The 18,888-nt window shown below is 34.2% G+C and overlaps 1 protein-coding gene across 1 annotated transcript; it reads left to right on the plus strand.

Moving 5' to 3' along the window:
- Positions 1 to 16: 16 nt before the first annotated feature.
- On the plus strand, positions 17 to 16,817 carry evi5a (ecotropic viral integration site 5a). Its single transcript, XM_073848586.1, has 17 exons — positions 17 to 1,555; positions 1,771 to 1,926; positions 3,439 to 3,592; positions 3,673 to 3,897; positions 3,990 to 4,064; positions 4,152 to 4,277; positions 5,022 to 5,165; positions 5,680 to 5,769; positions 5,926 to 6,017; positions 6,475 to 6,535; positions 6,658 to 6,711; positions 6,804 to 6,923; positions 7,628 to 7,765; positions 7,851 to 8,000; positions 9,666 to 9,812; positions 10,928 to 11,011; positions 16,145 to 16,817. Exons 2-17 carry the CDS (start codon positions 1,829 to 1,831, stop codon positions 16,232 to 16,234), a joined length of 1,848 nt encoding a protein of 615 aa, XP_073704687.1. The 5' UTR covers positions 17 to 1,555; positions 1,771 to 1,828; the 3' UTR covers positions 16,235 to 16,817.
- Positions 16,818 to 18,888: the final 2,071 nt, after the last annotated feature.

The raw sequence follows: 18,888 nt of genomic DNA on the forward strand, positions 1-18,888 counted from the left end.
TTCATTCAATTAAATGAATGAAATTTTAAATTTAGAATGAAAATAGAGCACTTTAAGTACATCATGGAAGTGCACTTTTTTACACCTGGGTGAATGTCTAATTATTTAGGCTATTTAAATACACGGCATGCAAGTTTCAATAGAAATTGCAATAAAGTCCATTTCAGTTTCCATACATTTCAGTAGGCCTACATTAACACTTTAACCATATTTCAAAAATACTAGAAGTATTTATAAAATTAGATGTGACAATGTAGGCCTACTTTAGTCTAATTGAATTGCCTCAGAAAGTTCAGCTAATTGCATTTGTGACCCTGGAAGCTGGATTAATAAGCTTTCCATTGATGTTAGGATGGGACAATATTTTGCTGATATTTAGCAATATCTGAAAATCTGGAATCTGAGAGTGCAAAAAAATTAAATACTGAGAAAATCACCTTTAAAGTTGTCCAAATGAAGTTCTTAGCAATGCACATTATAAATCAAAAATTAAGTTTTGATATATTTACGGTATGAAATTTGCTAAATATTTTCATTTTACTTAATATCCTAATGATTTTTGGCATAAAAGAAAAATCGACAATTTTGATCCATACAATGTATTTTTGGCTATTCATTTAACTGCAATTAACATACAGTTAAGTGTTAAACATTACATGTATTTCATACTTTTCTTTTAAAGTATATTATTTCCCTAATACATACTCTTTTTGAAAGTATACATCTTTCTTTTTCACAAGAGTTTGTGTTTAACGTGTCTTCGAAATACAAAGGATACTTAATGAAATGCACTTATACTTATCAAGGAGGCTATTCACAAGTTGCAAATCAACAATATACAATAACACAGTACTCACAAATAATAAATACATATGAGGGGCTAAATGAAGACTAAATAGACTATAAAACAAGTGAGCATTAGTTAACACTTGTTTAGCATTTTTACAGTAAATGTCACAGTTTGTAAAGTGTTTAGATGAGTGGTGTGAATAAATGTGGTGTGAAAATGTGCATATAGAGTTGCAAACAAATGATAACTACAGTGTGAACTTCCTTAAAATAGGGTGGAGCAAAAAAAGTAGATGCCACTCAACCTAATGTTGGCACACAGTCTTTTTGAACCTAAAACTTCCTTTCTGCATATAGGGAAGCTTCTCTGTCAAAGCTTGTTCTACACAGCACTGGATGAGATTATTCATGCAGCAGACTCTCTTGGCAGGCAAACCGATTGAAGTCCCCAAGGTAAACATTATCTCGGGGCCCATATTTGCCAGCTAAAAATTATAAGTAGTTGTAAGAGGAAGTTGTTCACTCAGTCAGGTCACTTTAAAAACAAGCTCCTGAGTCACCGGCAGAGCTGTTATTTTGAGGAACTTTGACCAGCGTGTGAGACTCTGCTATAAAGCGACATGTGATTCTTTTGTCGTTTTGTCGTTTTTTCCTCTGCGGTATGGAAGAAGCAGGTGTGACAGCTAATGTCACTGGAACCAGTTTGACAGAGGAAAGATTTTGTGAAGACATTTGCTCCCCCAAATACCAAGAATCGTGCACACTGGTAAGAAATCCCAGTTTTCACTAATAAGAGGCCAAATGAAAAATGTCATTAAAATTTTGTATACAATCTAGATGTGATACATGTGTATGAAAAAAAGCAATGCACTGGTATGTTTATGTTACATCATATTCACATATACAATGACACTCAATAATACATATTCATAAACACAATTTTTGTATTTTGTGTGTTTCTGTCATCTATTGCTGTTTTAGCTCATTGGAGAGAGTTACTTAGTTTCTAAGACATCCTTCTTCGCTCTGAGCATTACATATGGACTCTTTGACTGTACCATCTCTGTCTTCCTCAACGGGATCTCAGCTCAGTGCGGATGAGATGAAATTACTCGCTAAACTTGAGGAACAGAACAGGTCATTTTTTTAATACCCATACCTCACTGTTTCCTACAAACAACAACTCGAACTAAAAAGTTACACATTACATTAGTGAGACATCTCTGTTTCCACACTGTGAGCCCAACTTGTTTTCTATAGGTTTAAGATTAGAAAACATAATTTCCTTCTTTTTCTTTCTTTCTTTCAGATGTATTTGTATATTGTGCTTATTAAACATCCCAAAATAGTACTCGCTAAAAGTATGCTATTTCTTTCTCTGTTTGTTTATTTGTTTATTTTTTATTGAAATTCAACTTGAAACACTATTAGATGCATTTTACATGCTAATCATGTTGATCATAAATCTCAAACCGGAACTTATCAAAAGTATATTTATAATATGCATAATTGTTATAGAAGTTGATATTCTGATAATTTTTTTACAAGCCCATTTTACCAATTCCAAACCACATCAATCCTAATAACTACTATTCATTTATAATAATATAATTGTCCATGAAGGCTGGAAGTGAAAAACATCTTATATTAGGCATGTTTTCTTTTACAGATAAAAGACAAAAAAGAGATTTAACTCAGACTAAAAGTCAAAAAATATTAAATGCCCATGAAAAGAATGCAAAACTAATGCAATAACAGAATTTGCAAAGTTAAGGCATGACCATTGGGCAGAGAAATGCTCATTAGGTCAGCACAGTCAGAAAAAACAGGTGGAGAAGAAATTACACGTTAACTGCAAAATAATTTAAAACAAGGTGAAGAATTCGGTGTGAATCCATCACAAACCGTTTAGTCCCCAGTGCCACCTTTTTCTAGAACTGCAACCTAGTCTCCAGAAGTGCAGTGTGCAGGTTCTCAGAGAGTTTGCTTCGGTAAAAAAGTCCTAAAAAAATGACCCTCACTTAATAAGAATAACATGCTGAAGTGTTGTGAAGTGTACATGAAGACTATTTTTTATAGGCTTTATAGACAGTTGAGAGTGACTTCTGAAGGACCAGCATCACATCCTCTTCCACCACTAAATTTATCTTCCAGAATCTGACAGTAGGTTTTGGGAGTTCATTTATAGTCCATCTCTGCATCATCTCAAACAGTGGTACATGAGGATGTGACGCTAGTCCTTCACACCTAATTCTTCACCTTAATTAGACACATTTAATTATTTTGCTGTTAACATGTGTCTTTTTTTCTCCACCTGATTTTTTTCTGACTGTGCTGACCCAATGAACATTTCGCTGCCCAATGGTCATGCCTTAACTTGGCAAATTTATTATTGCATTGCATTCTTCTCATGGGCATTTAATAATTTTTGACTTTTAGTCTCAGTTAAATCTCTTTTGGCTCATTTTATCTGTAATAGAAAACATGCCTAAAATTATGCACACCTGAATATAAGACATTTTTCATGGACAATTACATATCACTTATAAATGATTAAATACAAAACCAATAGTAGTTATTAATACTGATGTGGTTTGGAATTGGTAATTTGGAATTGATGAGTACACATCATATCTGTTTTCTCAACAGACTGCTAGAGACTGACAGCAAGTCTCTGTACTCTGTAAATGGGGTTTTGCAAAGTCCCACCTCACCCAAAACCTTCTCTTTTGAGAATGACATATGGGATAATCTCATTAAAGAATGGGATGACTGGCGCAAGAGAAAAGTGGAACAGATCAAGGTAATCAACTTGTCGATCCAACAGTTTCATGTCATGGTTTCAGTCTTATCACTCAGCTTGCTGTACCATTCCTCCTTCAGGTGCTGATCAGGAGGGGTGTCCCTGCCCATCTGCGGCCCCTTGTGTGGCAGCTGTTGTGTGATGCTCAGAATGTGGCCGTGTGGCAGAAGTACTCAGATTTGCTGAAGAGCTCGTCTCCCTCTGAGCCGCTGATACTCAGAGACCTGACACGTATCCTGACTCAACACCAGCTCTTTCACAACAAGGTCGCTACCTACCAGAAACCACTGTTTAATGTGCTGAAGGTTAGACGACTGAGAATCTCTACCTGTGACCAAAAAAAAAAACAGTTATACATTTTAGGAATATAGATAACACGGTGTGGCTTTTATTACAGGCTTATTCAATCTTAGACCCAGAGATTGGCTTCTGCCAGGGAAGTGTGTTTATTGTAGGCCTGTTGCTCACACAGGTAATCAATTGCTTTTTTAAATTGAAATTATTGTTATAAATTATAGTAGTTAGTACTAGTCAATTAATTGAGATGATCACCTTTTAGATTGCTGAAGAGGAGGCCTTCTACATTTTTGTGAGGCTAATGAAAGACTTCAGAATGAGGGACCTGTATAGATCCAATATGGTTGAACTCAGCTGCTGTATTTACCAGTTTGAGGCTATGATTAAGGTAAACAATTATAATTATTTTTTCTATTTATAAGCCCATGGATTGTTTGTAAAAAAAAAAAAAAAAAAAAAAAAAGTCCATTCCAAAAGCCTTGAGTTGAGTATGCTACATAAAGCCTTTGTTTTCTGATAAATGTCAGATTTCTGAGAATTGCACATTTGACAAGGATTTCAGAGTTGTAGATCTCCAGATTTGGTGTTTTGTAAGTAGGGGATAGTGGGGTAAAAAGCTGTTATCTGCCTACTTTGTTGTCCTTTAAGCATTGAGAAATTAGACAAAACCTGTCTGAAAAAGATGTCTAATTATTTTATATATAATATACAAATAATACATTTTCAGCAATCATTACTCCAGTCTTCAATGTGTCACAGCCTTCAGGAGGATTATTTTAATATGGTGATTTAGTGCTAAATAAACATTTCTCATTATTATCAATGTAAAAAACAGCTTAATATTTTTCTTGAAAGTGTGGTAATATTTTTTTCAGGGTTCTTAGATAAATAGAAGATATGCATAAAAAATTAAACTGATCATTTTGAATAGCATTGTATATGATATTATTATTATTTGACTTAAAACAAATCATTGACATAAAATGTTTAGCTTAAAAAATGCTTATCAATAAATGGTCACAGGACAAACACATTACACAATTTTGTAGCCAAAGGGTTCGACACTTCTAACCCCACTCTTCCCTAGAGATTGTGGTCATGTTTTCTGATAATATTTTTCTCTTACTGATAGGATCATCTTCCTGAGCTTCATTCCCACTTTCAGACCCAAGGTTTCCACACTTCTATGTTCTCCTCCTCTTGGTTTCTCAACATCCTCCTGTCATCTTTGCCGGCCAGAGCTGCCATTAGGATTTTTGATATCTTCATGTGTGAGGTACAATTAATCGCGTCACCACATCTCATTATAACCCAACATTTCACACTGCATATCATGTAATTTCTATTTAAAATGTATCGAAAATAAATAAGAAATAACCACCAGCCAGTAATATTTTAGAAATATTCATATTTTAGTACAGTGTTTATTCATATTTTGAAATAGGATTTATTATATTTATATTTTCAGTTTTCATTTTAGTTTTAGTCACTTTTGTCTTGTCAATGTTTTGTCTTTTTATTCGTTTTTTTTTTATATTTATATTTAACTTGATTTTTATTTCAGTTTGTAACAGTAATTTTAGTATTTAAACTTATTTATGTCAGTTAGTTGCAGAGCTAAGGTTTAAGTTTTCTTTTTAAAATTGAAGGTTTTCATCTAATATTTAATTTTTAATTACAGAAAACCTTTTAATAGTTTTACTTTTACGTACCAATATCAACACTACCGCCAGTATCTAAATATTATAGTTTAATTGACAATATCAGTGATTACATTCATGTGTTTGTAGGGTTTGGAGATCGTGTTCCGGGTTGGTTTGGCTATACTTCATATGAAGCAGACAGAACTCATGAAGCTTGATGTAGAGGGAATGATAAACGTAATGGAACACCTAAATGAAACAAAGTTTTTGTTTAGTGTTTATCTGCCACTTGCTAGCTTTAAGGATTTTTAAATGTTTTTAAAATGATTATATTATTGAAATACTGCCACTTTGAATTTTTTTGGTTGTTGAGAGTGATTCTGTTGTTTTTAGTGCTTGCAGAATCTAGAATCATGGGATTCAGATCCTGATGGAATGATTAAAGCAGCATATGAAATAAAATACAACCCCAGCAAAATGAAACAGTATGTACAATTTGTTTCTTGTTTCTGTGTTTGCATATCCAATTGTCTATGCCAATGGTTCTCAATTCTGCTCGTGTACCACCGCTCTGTACTTATCTCTCTTATTTAACACACTTGATTCAGATTATCAGCTTGTTAGAAGAGAGCTCCATGCATGAACTGTGTTCTGAATGAGTGTTCATTGCTCCCTACTCCCTGAGCATGTTAAAGCTGTTGAAGTTCACTTCAGAACATTCATTAACAGATTTGTGCTATGCCATGGCCTGTAGCATCTTAACAAACAGATCAAACTTACTATAGAAGTGAGAGATAATATACCTCTGTAATGTCTTGCATGTCTAAGTCAAATAGAACAAATGTCTGAACTGATAAGACATACTTACATAGAAAAGAGAGGAAAACGAGGACTGGAATTGAGAACCTATGCAAACAAAATGATTTGTTTTGTTTGTTTTAGATTGAGACAAGAGTATGTATCTATCAAGACAAAAGAGCTGGAGGAGCAGGAGGAATTAAATGTGAGCACTTGTTTCTCTCCATGTAATATTTCTCAACATTACAGAAAAATCTTCAGGTTATGAATCAATACCCAAGCCATTTTCAGCCACTGCAAATGCTAAGTTCTTTCTCTTATCTCAAGGGACTTTCCTCAGAGAACAAACATTTAAAGCAGAGGCTTGCCTTACTAGAGAAGGTAAGTGTATTGCATTGCCTTTATGTTAATGTTACTACATTTTTTCTAACGATATGTTCATGCTTCTACTCCCACATGTGCCGACCCTCCAGAGGTGCTCAGAAAAACTGGTGTCACAGCTGAAGAAAGAGCTGGAGAAAACTTGGCTAAACACAGCCAGGTCACAAAACGCCTTAAAAGACATGCAGGCAAACATCTTGCAGATGGAGGAGGTCAAAATGAAGTTAAATCTTCCATGCAAACTTGTTTTACATACATTAATATGAAGTATTAAGTACAGTCTTAGAGTGGTGCAGTGATTACCTAATTTTGTAGACCAACCCAGAAGTTAAATGCTAACCCTTTTCCAGGTTTTGGCCTACAAAAATGTGACCCTGGACCACAAAATCAGTCATAAGGGTCAATTGTTTAAAAAGTAGAAATCTGAATGAAAAAACTTTCCATTGATGTATGGTTTGTTAGGATAGGACAACATTTGTCCGAGATACAACTATTTGAAAATCTAGAATCTGAGGGTGCAAAAAAATCTAAATATTGAGAAAATCGCCTTTAAAGTTATCCAAATGAAGTTCTTAGTGATGCATATTACTAATCAAAAATTAAGTTTTGATATATTTACGGTATGAAATTTACAAAATATCTTAATGGAACATGATGTTTACTTAATATCCTAATGATTTTTGATAATATATATATTTTTTTTTAATTTTGACCCATTGTATTTTTGGCTATTGCTACAAATATACCCATGCTACTTAGGACTGGTTTTGTGGTCCAGGGTCCCAAATAGGTCATCCTTGCAGCAGTTTACTCATAGCCTTGACTGAGTTAAAGCATGTTAGACATCACATGCTGATGTTTAAACAGAATTGTGGTTGCTTAAGTAATCATAAACGTTTGTGTGTCTGTGTTGCAGAGCAGCACTGTGCCTAATGAGGACAGTGTGATGTATCTGCAGATGGAGCTGATCAGCTGTAGACTGCAGGAAGCAGAGGCACTTACTGAACTCAAAGAGCAAAAACGACACATTAAAGACCTACAGGAGAAATGGCAGGTAACTTTGTATGTGGATAGAGAATATACCAGTATTCAATATAGCGCAAGTAAGGGTTATCAAAACCTCACTGTGTCTCTCCCAGAGGCAACAGGTACATTGTGGTGGTCAGCAGAAAATCAGCATTACACAGAATGAACTGCAGGTGGAGCTGTTGAGCACAAGACTGAAGGAAACGCTTACTCAAGCCGGGCTTAAAGAGAGCCGCCACAGACTGATAAAGCTGCAGACAGAGGTTAAAACCCTCAGTTGATAATATCTGCTGGTTTACAACTTTATGCACTACAATATGAGGGATAGAAGTGCAGTGCACGCTTAGTTCTAGCGTACTCCTGGAACTGGTTTTAAGTCAAAACTGACACTAAAATACAGTTTAGTACATGTAATATATTATATCATTTATGTCAGCATATGATATTATACAAATATAGAACAATGGCACGCTTGCATTGCATTGGTACGCCCCACGGGGTTAATCACTGGGAAGTGAACAACACCAAGAGGGTAGACTAGATTCTTATTTGACTGATAATCTGCATTTAGAGATAATCCTTGCTCAGAAGCTATAAATACCATTAAAGTGTGGAAATTAAACCAATCGCGCTGCTTGAACAAACCATCGTTGCACACAATTGAACATCACGAGCCGCTGAAGACACGACGCAGATCAAGGCAGCAGCCCTGTGTGAATCGCGCAATCCGTTTCGCTTCAGTCGTGCTGAGTGATAGAGAGGGTGACATCTCACAATTTCTTTCTGCTGTATTTGTTGTCATTATCTTTTGGAGAAAAGAATTTGCCGCAATCAGTCTGAGATATTTTACACTTTTAAACACAAATTTTACAAATTTTAATGGCCAGTAATTCGAAAAATGCAGACGTCAAATCTGACTTGTAGCCTAGTTATTTATGATATTGACCTTATAGTTCATTTCGTACTTCCGTAATTCTGTGATGTTGTCAACACTCAACATTAAATAAAATACTAAGTTATAAAGATAAAACTTATTTGTTTGGGCAGTTTTAATCAGCTCCAATTTATGCTATCATAACATGGAGTTTTAAATCTGAAATGTGAATACAGTATATAGACAGTTTAATTTGAACTTTATTATAAAAAAATGAATGAATAAATCAAAAATACTGAAGAGTTTCTATGGAATAACCAACTTTGTGATAATTATGCTGGAATAACTGACTAATAGTTTAATAATTTCGTTTCTTGTAATATTTTTGAAATTTTATATTGAAATCAATGTTACTTGCAATTTCTTAAATTATTAGTGAAATTTACTTTCTCTGTGAAAATTGATTATCGTAAAAAAAAAAGTAAATCCTACACCAATTCTTCTTAGTCTATACTGCTGGGGGGTGATTCTTTAATCACAGTGATCTAAGAAACATTACAAAACGGACTTAACTTAATATTATTTAGTTTAATATATAATAAAGTTATTTAAAACGAATTAAAAACTCTTTCTTTACATTTGAATTACTGCATTTCAATATTTAAGTAATTGTCTTCTTTCCTGACTTTTTGAGATAAAACCCCTATTTTAAATTTTTGGTAAATATGTTAATCCTCTTTTGTTTATTTTATTCAAATGCATGCATATTTTTGTTACCAAGTGAAGAATTAAATTTTTCAGTGTCATTGCAACATGATGAAACATCCTGAGATTTCAAAAGTATTCTTATCTCTGATTGGGAAACATTACAAATATGTCTAGAAATGTCTAGGGCTGTGTAAGACAGGACTCCTGAATCAGATTCTGACAAAGTGAAATCACTTTCAAAGTTAGTATACTACTGCAAATCAGTGCTAAACTATGTCCTGACATGGGGTTGTAAAATGTGACTTAATTCAGTCCTCTTATTTTAACGGCTCTCTTCTCACTACAGAACAAAATTTACAGCAACCAGCTAAATCGAATTGAAGCGCACGTAAAAAGCCAGCAAGATCATCTCTTGAAGCTGACATCACAGAACCAAGATCTGTGCAGCCAATTACAACAAAGCAGACAACAGTTTTCAACTTTTCAATACAAGGTAACACCACACCTGACATCATCTGCTATTTGACAGTCTGGAGGTGTCTAATTACAGTGTCATTTACCCTTGCTGACTTCCTTCAGGCTAAAATAATCTTGGTCTGGACCACGAGCGTCAGTCTCACTGACTGAGCTCAACCCCGTTAAAGGAATATTTTAGGTTGCGTACAAAAGCATTTGTGACATTAAACCACAAAAAGTGATTTCCAGTTGTCTACACTTTTCTCCAAAAAAGCAAAAATGTGGGTTACACTTACAATGGAAAAAAGCTGAAAAAATTTATAAATAACATTGTACTGTGTAAAGTTATCTTCTGTTTTAAAACTTTGTTACCATGACAACACAATGTACTAAACTGTTATATAATATAAGAGCTTTTATGAAATTTTAAACTACACATTTTCGCTTTTAAATCCTCGAGATATTGACCTTATTTACTTGCATTGAAGGTAACCAAATTTTTTGTAATTTTTGTGATAATTATTATTATTATTATTATTATGCCAAAAATGCTGTCTACATTTTCTGACTGACAGACGAAATCTGGGCACCTCACAATACACAAGCCTTTTCCATGAGCACTAATCACAGTCTAAAAACACAGTTCATTTGTAAAGCTCAGATTAGCGACTATTCCATTTATTCATCACACATGACTTAGTGCAAGAGTGGCCTATCTGTTAATCACCCAAACAGCTTTGAGGGAACCGGTATCTTCTGCTTTTCTAGAAGCAGAGCTCTGATAACATCTTTCTCACTCTGCTGGCCAAATCTTCAGATGCTGGCGTAGTTCACACACTCAGACCAGTCCTCCACATCGCACTTGTCTATCAGCTCTTTTATGCAGAAGTGATTTTGCAAGAAAATGCCAACACTGTATCTCACTTTACAGTGATGTGAAACAGACGACTGCTTGCATTAATGTCAAAAGAGTGCTTCACCGGATGCGCTATAGTCTGGTACGATGGTGGTAGACAAAAATATTTTGATGAGCTTAAGTCTGATTTCCAAACCCTGAATGTTTACCATTTATCATACTGTGGCTTTATACCAGCCTGTTTGCATCATTTGCTGTGCTTCAGTGAATTTAAAATGTGTTTACCTTTTCCCCAGCAAAAGGAAAAGCAGGACAAAGAAGCAGCAAACATGACCATCATTGCAGTTCTTCAAAAGCAGATCACAGAATTACAAATTCAAGTATGTTTCACCTTTTTCATGTCACATCAGTTTCTCTTTTTGCACTTACAGGCCCAGCAGTGTAACTATCCATAGCTTCACAGACTAAATACCAGGACAATCAGTACTTATGGTTATGCTAATTCGCAAAAGAAAATCAAAAGTCTGTCTTTAAAGGGTTAAATCACGCCCAAATTAAAATTACTCATCAGTTACTCTCCCTTAATGAGGTTTGTTATCATGTGTCAAGCAAGTATGGTTAAACTTCTGTTTTCCATATTTGATGTGCTCTATGTATGTGTGTTGATCCGTGTTTATATGTGAAAAACTTAAAACTGTTCATCATATAAAGTGATCAAAGACTTGGATTAAACTGCTTGATTTATATGGATTACTTTTACAATGTCTTTATGAGCTTTTCTAAGAATCAAAGTTTGGAAGAAATTGGCTTTCAGTGGAGGGACAGAAATCTCTCCTTATTTGTGTTTCTCTTTGTTGTGTGAGCAATTAACGGCAGATTTTTTCTGGTGTTTTCTTTTGACGGTTTAAAGTTGACACAGCTACAGATCTGCATTGCAACGTACATGAGTGTAAAGGCCTGTCCGCACTAAAGGCGATAATTAAAACGATAACTACAACTATAAAGTTTTAATAATCCTTCCAATTGAGAAAAGCAAAGTCTACAACTATATTAATAACGACACAGAGGAACGATATTGTCAGAATCACTTAGAACACTTCAACTGATAAATTGACAGCCAATCAGAATCCATTCGACTTTAAAGAGTGTGAGAATGTAAAACGGTGGTTGACAGAACAGCTGCGTGCTTTTAAAAATATCTGTTGGGGTGGACGATAATATAGTTATCATAAACGTTAGCTTTATAGTTAGCATTCTTGGTGTGAATTGGCCTAAACATTATTGAAAAAGAAACAGTGTAGGCTGAGGACTTGGCTCTGTCCATCAGAGTCAAAAAAAAGAAACATTACTTATTTACATTTAGCTATTTTACCTGTATGCTGTACGTTATTGCAAACTGGTATTTGCTATCATACTATTTTAATTTATCATCATAAACGCATTGGTTTGTAGTGCAAATAGTTGTACAGTTTACTGCACTTTGTTATTCTTCTAGTTAATTTTAGTTAATTATAGCAATTAATGAATTGAAAGTCTCACACATTCACAGAAAATAGCTTACTTCTGTATAATATGCAGTGTCAGTCGTAAAGAAATTATGGTTTTTGAGGAAAACATTTGAGGATTTCTCTCCATATAATGGACTTCTATGGTGCCCTCAAGTCTTAACTTCCAAAATGCAGTTTAAATGCAGCTTCAAAGAGCTCTAAATGATCCCAGCTGAGGAAGAAGGGTCTTATCTAGCGAAACGATCTGTTATTTTCTAAAAAAAAAAAAAAAAAATACAATTTATATACTTTTTAATCTCTACACAGAATACACACAGAGTTAGACAAGACGAGCATTTGAGGTTAAAAAGTATATAAATTGTAATGTTTTTTAGAAAATAACAGATTCTTTTGCTAGATAAGACCCTTCTTTCCTTGCTTATGATCGTTTAGAGCCATTTGAAGCTACATTTTGGAAGTTCAAACTCTGGGGCACCATAGAAGTCCATTATATGGAGAGAAATCCTGAAGTGTTTTCCTCAAAAAACATAATTTCCTTACGACTGTAGAAAGAAAGACATGAACATCTTGGATGACAAGGGGGTGAGTTCATTATCTGTAAATTTTTGTTCTGAAAGTGAACTACTCCTTTAAGTAAGGAAATTCAACTGCAACTTATCCTGAGATGTAAAGATTTTCTAAATTTTGATTTTTGTCACTTGCTAGCACTCCGGTAAGACCGCAGATTGCAATTAGACTCTATGCCGAAACTACACAGTGAAGCTAACACACATATGAGCATGCTAACACCAAGTTTAGCAGCACAACAAGGCACAGAGGAACCAAAACGAAACTTCTGACTAGAATGAAATTACTCAAATACACGTGTCACAATAAGCCATCAGAGCCATGATCATGCACACATGCTGTGGAGCCAAACTTCTCCTTATTGAGAGAAAATTTTCTCAAATAGCCACACAATGGCCAGGAAACTCTTAGCACCTCTCAACACGTCTGCCTCCATGTGATTTGCAGCACCCCACTGTTCAGTAGATTTACAACCAGAAACCCCGGCGTGCAGGTTCACGATGAGCATAGCTGATTACAAAGATAACGGAAGACCTCCTCCCATTGTAACCGGTTAACCGTGCCGCCTGGTTCATTATTGTCTTGCCACATAGAATTTTCAAAAAGGTGCTAGTGAGATAAACTGCTGTTCACATGGTGCAACAACAAGAGAATAAAGCCATGTGACAAACAATCAGTCTGCAGCTAACATATATGGATGAATAATCAGTTTTAGTAGTTTTAGTTTGATTTCACACTTAGCAAAAAAAAAAAAAAATCCCTGTCTTGGTATACAGATTTTAAACCCTTATTATGACTTTTAAAAAACTGTAGCCTTTTTTCACTCAGTCAAACAAACATTGAACCCTCAAAAATGTGCATGTTACCATGCATACCATATTATTATTACATATTTATATAAAAAAATACTTGAACAAATACTTAACCAATAGCAAAAAATAGTTTTGCAACAGTTTTGCACCCCCACAAAAACAAAACATTTTTATCAATATTTATGAGATTTTATTTGAATACATTGTGTTTCTTATTGTTTCTTTTACATTTACATTGTAAAAAAAATTCTAATAAAATCTATTACTTAAATAGACTTCAGATTTAGACTATTCAGCATTAAAACTTTTGCTGTACAACACTTGTAGTTTATTTTATAAACTTTATTTGCTATGTCACTCGGAAAAAAAAAAAAAAAAAAAAATATATATATATATATATATATATATATATATATATATATTTGTTTATTTATTTATTTACTAAATTAAATGTATTTATTAAACTATTTATTAAAAATAATAGAAAATATCAAAATACTACATATTTTTAAAATTAAATACTACATTTCTTTTAAATCCCATCCTAAAAACTTATGATTTCTTTTATAATAAAAAAAATGACCTCTGGGTCAGAAATGACCCAAATGCATCATATGAGTTAAGGCTCAGAGTAATTTCATGACCCATTTTTTGGACATTTTTGAAACCAATAACTTGTTTAATACCTAGATGGATTTTTTTTCTCCAATATGAAAAAGTTTGATTGTGCATAGAGAAACTTTCCTGTAGATTTGATTCTGATGCATAAATTTGCCCTAATGTTTCCTACTCTTCCCTATCTCTAACGAACAGAAACACTGCCAGTGGTTTGAGGTCTGGTGAGAAACTGCCACTATCAGATAACCTGTAGGTGTGAGCGCCCCTGAACACCTCCTGCTTGCTGACTGATTTTCTGTGGTTGTGGTGGCAAGGGGAGCCAGTCTGATTAAATTAGATGGATACTTATTTCTTATAATCTGGTTTGTTACTGATAGCATTGTGTTTTGCTTATAAATGTTGTAGTCCGATCTCTTTGGGAGATTGTTTTAGAGTTCTGTGATAGCTAGAAGTTCTTGTTCAGTCTGTATTGATGTAGAAATATAATGCTGTTGTGTGCATTGAGAATGTATGCATTCTCAATGGTAATTCTCACATGCGTGGTTTTGAATTGAGAGATATATGTGGCTATAATCAATGTCTCCTTTTTTAAAGAGCTGCTAAGCCATGCGCCATCTCTGATTGCTCTCTGGTTGAGCTGTACGCTGAAATTTAGAAATAACCTTGTGGTCGTGAAAGCTTGTATACGTCTCATTCTTTCTTCTCATAACTACCAGACCAAGTGAACGCTCTGAGAACCTAGAAACCTCAAACCATTATCACGGCAACTTTATGCATCTATTTCAATCACGTACTCCCTAAAGAGATGCAGAAAGTCTCTGCCCTAGAAGAAAGCAGAGAAAGAAAAATAGACGTCAGTGTTTCAGAAGTATTGACCTATTGCTGCAGTCATAGTGTCTGTTCAAGTCTGTCTTTGGTTTCCTGTTCATGATGTGAGGAGGAGGAGGTTTGTCACGTTTACACTCTGTGCTACGCTGTGAGAGATAGACTGTCTGTATTTTGACTTTGCTTCACATTTGCTCTTTATCTATTGTTAAAAGCACTGTATAAATAAAGGTGATTGATTGATTGATTGATTGATTTATACTGCCATTAGCTTTGATCTAAAAGGATTGAAGACAGAGGACAAATGAATCAGACGTTCATCATAAGACTTTTTTTTAGACCATGGTATCAGAATATTAGGAATATTAAAAATATGTTTAAATAAATTTAAATACAACATTAATTTTCATTTTTAAAAAAATAAAATTTAAATGAATTAATAGAAATCAAATAAATACATACAATTGAAATGAAAATAAATCAACAATTTTTTAATAAATTTGAATTAGAATGATTAGTCATCCCATTATTCAAACTCATGGTATATAACACTCTATAGTACTATATATTCAACAAAACCCAATCTCTAAAACAGTGAATACAGATATCTGACTCTACAGGTCACTGTGGTATCTGCAAAGACACACTAAATCTATTACTAGGCCTACAACAGAATATTAAAAATGAACAGACCTAATAGAAGATAATAGATAAAGGAACAAAACATGCACTATGAGCATATTTTTGCCTAAATATCTGAGGCATCCTTGTCACTTTCTGTGGCAATTGTGGTTAATTCTGCATATGCATAAGTCAGTGCAGAAACATTAGTGCTGTGTGACTTAAAGGGATAGTTCACTCAAAAAATGAAAATTCTTCTAAATCTGTATAACTTTATCCTTCTGTGCAACACAAAAAAGAAAATATTTTGTGTTCTGCAGAAAAAAGAAATTCATACAGGTTTGAAACAATATGGGGGTAAAATGATGAATGATAAAATGATAAAAAATGATTAAAAAAAAAAAGATAAATATTGACAGCCATTTTATTTTTGGGTAGACTATCCCTTTAAAGCTTCAGTGTTAATATAATCAGCCCTTAATTGTTAGATTCTATTTAATGTTTTTACACAGTATGATTATGTAGTCTTTGTATAATGCAGGATTGATCTCATTCTTTACAGATTCAGAGCCTCTCCAAACATACTACGTCATTTTCTCAACCCGCGCGGAGGCCTTCCACATCCGCCTCTCTGAAGCACCGTGACACCTAAAAATGGACAGCTGCCCTAACGTCCCGTCAACCTGTCTCCAGAAGCACGCCATCCGGTGAGACGCTGAAGATGTTCTATTAAGAGCGCTACCCACAGCTGCAGTGTCCACTATGAGAGAGTCTTTGCAGCCCCAGCTGTTAAACATGCTGCAACACTTTAAGTGTCATGAACACAGACACACTGTGACAGTTTTGCCATTAACACTTAAAAGTGACAGCAAGATTTCTCATTCTTACCAAAAAAAGGATGTTAAATATCTTAGATCTAGCATTCAAATACACATCACACAGCACTTGTTAGTACTGTCACACTGTAAAAGACGTTTTAGTCATGGTCAGCCATAAATTTCTTACTACTGTATACCTCTATTGAAAATCTAACTGATGGGACAACAGTGATTTCAGCCAAATGGATCTGTATTTGACCCCATGTCACTAGAGTTTATAGTGTTTTAGCCCCCAGTTTTTTTTCTCTGCTGTTTCAGATGTACAAGGAACATTTTATGTCAATGCAGCAAATAAATGAATGAGCAGTAACCCGTAATTCCACTGTTATGGAAATACCAGATCTTTTTTTAAAAATAATTTTCACTGATCAATGTTGTAGTGATAATGTAGGAAATTTTTATACTCTTATATACTCTAAGAAATAATAATAATATGGTTATTTAATCGTTTTAATCTGGCTTTTCTTTATTTTTTTTCTTCTTATTATATTTTCTGAATAAAACTCCATCTTTATGTTTCAAACCTACAAATATAAATAAAAAATTCTAAAATTTTAATTCTAAATCGAAAATATATACGTCATAGAAGGGGTGTATTCAAGTCATTGTATGTATGGATTCCATTTTAATGTATTTTTAAAAATACAATAACACCCAGCGTTGGCTGAACTGTTATTCCAGGAAGAATAATTACAGAAAACCACACCTGGGGCAAATATAAAATCGTCCCACATAGACAAGCCAAAAATCCTAATGTGATTTAGATCACTATGGGCGTCTACAGTTGTCAGTCTACATGCAGTTCATAAAACTATCATTTATGTTCTCTTTCAACTGGAATTCAAATGCATGCGGTTATGCCGCTGCAGGCACTTACAAAAATTGGGTGAAATGTTTGTGAGACACGATCAAACACTGTCGCGTTCAGGAAGTTAAAATGTGTATTTAAGGCGCGTGTGTTGCACGGCTGGAGCTTGGTGACACGGAGGCAGGTCGTGCGCAGCAGTCATCTGTAGCGGAGCACAACAGCGCAGCGCAACAGGTGAGTACCGTCCTGACTCAGTGCAATCAGTTTAGACCAACAGCGGGCAGCAGACTGTAATCTTGATTGATGCCTTATTTCTCTTGCCTCTGTTTCTAATTAAATTTACATTCGACTAGAAATCAGATGCCATACCTTTAAAAATCGCTTTGGATAAATTTTGTTATCTTGACGCATTGACCTTGGTAAGTTTCAAGAAATTTTGGTTTCTGCACAATTTCCAGGTAACTGTAACTTTATGGAGAAACGTTAAGAGATACCGTAGCCTACTAGTCACACACTATACAGCCGGTGCGCCAAAGTTTTTCCCATTCACAATCTTACTGCTAGAATCTTAGTTCGACATTATTGAAACTGTCGGGTCAGTTTATATAACCGCTGATTTGGCCTATTATTGTTGTTAGATTTTGAATCAGCTGCAAACAGTACATTAGATACGTTGCCTACTGCAGTTTGAGTTTTCAAAAGGGGTCCGGGGACCCCCATGTCCCCGCAAGGGGGTGCTAGGTGGTCTGGGGAACATTTCAAATTGAAAGAAAAAGTGTAAAATAGAAAATGGAAAGTAAACAAAATGGGAAAGGCAGCATTTTACCGACATTTAACAATATAATTTCATTCTGCTTTCTAAAGACTAATCTGAAATAATGAGATAAATCAGGCTATTTGATTCTATTGATAGTCGTAATTTTAATTGTAAGAAATGCATAGCCTACTTTTGTGAAGCATACAGTTGTTTATTTAAGTTATGTTTATTTAATTATTTATAGCAATTAGTAATCGTTCCTTCCATTTTCATGTGCACACTTTAAAGATTAGTTCGCAACCTGTATGTATTGCATCATTTTCTCGTCGTCTCCTTTATCTTGCTCAGTGCTGTCAATGTATAAAACTGCTTTGGAGCAATATTTTTTAAGTGTTGCTATACAAATAATTAAAAAAATATTTCAAAATGTTTGTTCTCAGGTTTATACAGAAAGTCAACACAAAAAGATACAGTAACAGATAGTAGGCTACAGATAGTAGGCTAATATAATAATTTATTTTGGCTTTAATACAATTACAATACAAAAGCCAATTATTTAATTTAGAATGTAACATGTATACTATGTATGCTAGAAATATAGCTCAATGATGCTGAACAATTGTCCTAATGAATTGTAACGTTTTTAAAAATGTTCGTCGTTTTCCAACAGAATTGCGTAAGCAGAGGTATAATAGGGCCTATCATGATACATCTGTATAAATGTACAGAGAACAATTAATAAAACATTCTATTTACAATTTACATGTTATTTACTATGATGTTAAGCCGAATAAGCATGCCATTATGCCTGAGACAGAAACAGAGATGCTATTCATAATTCTAACCTATTTAATATATTATAA

Source organism: Garra rufa, chromosome 10, assembly GCF_049309525.1.
Source record: "Garra rufa chromosome 10, GarRuf1.0, whole genome shotgun sequence".
NCBI classification, from domain to species: Eukaryota; Metazoa; Chordata; class Actinopteri; order Cypriniformes; family Cyprinidae; genus Garra; species Garra rufa.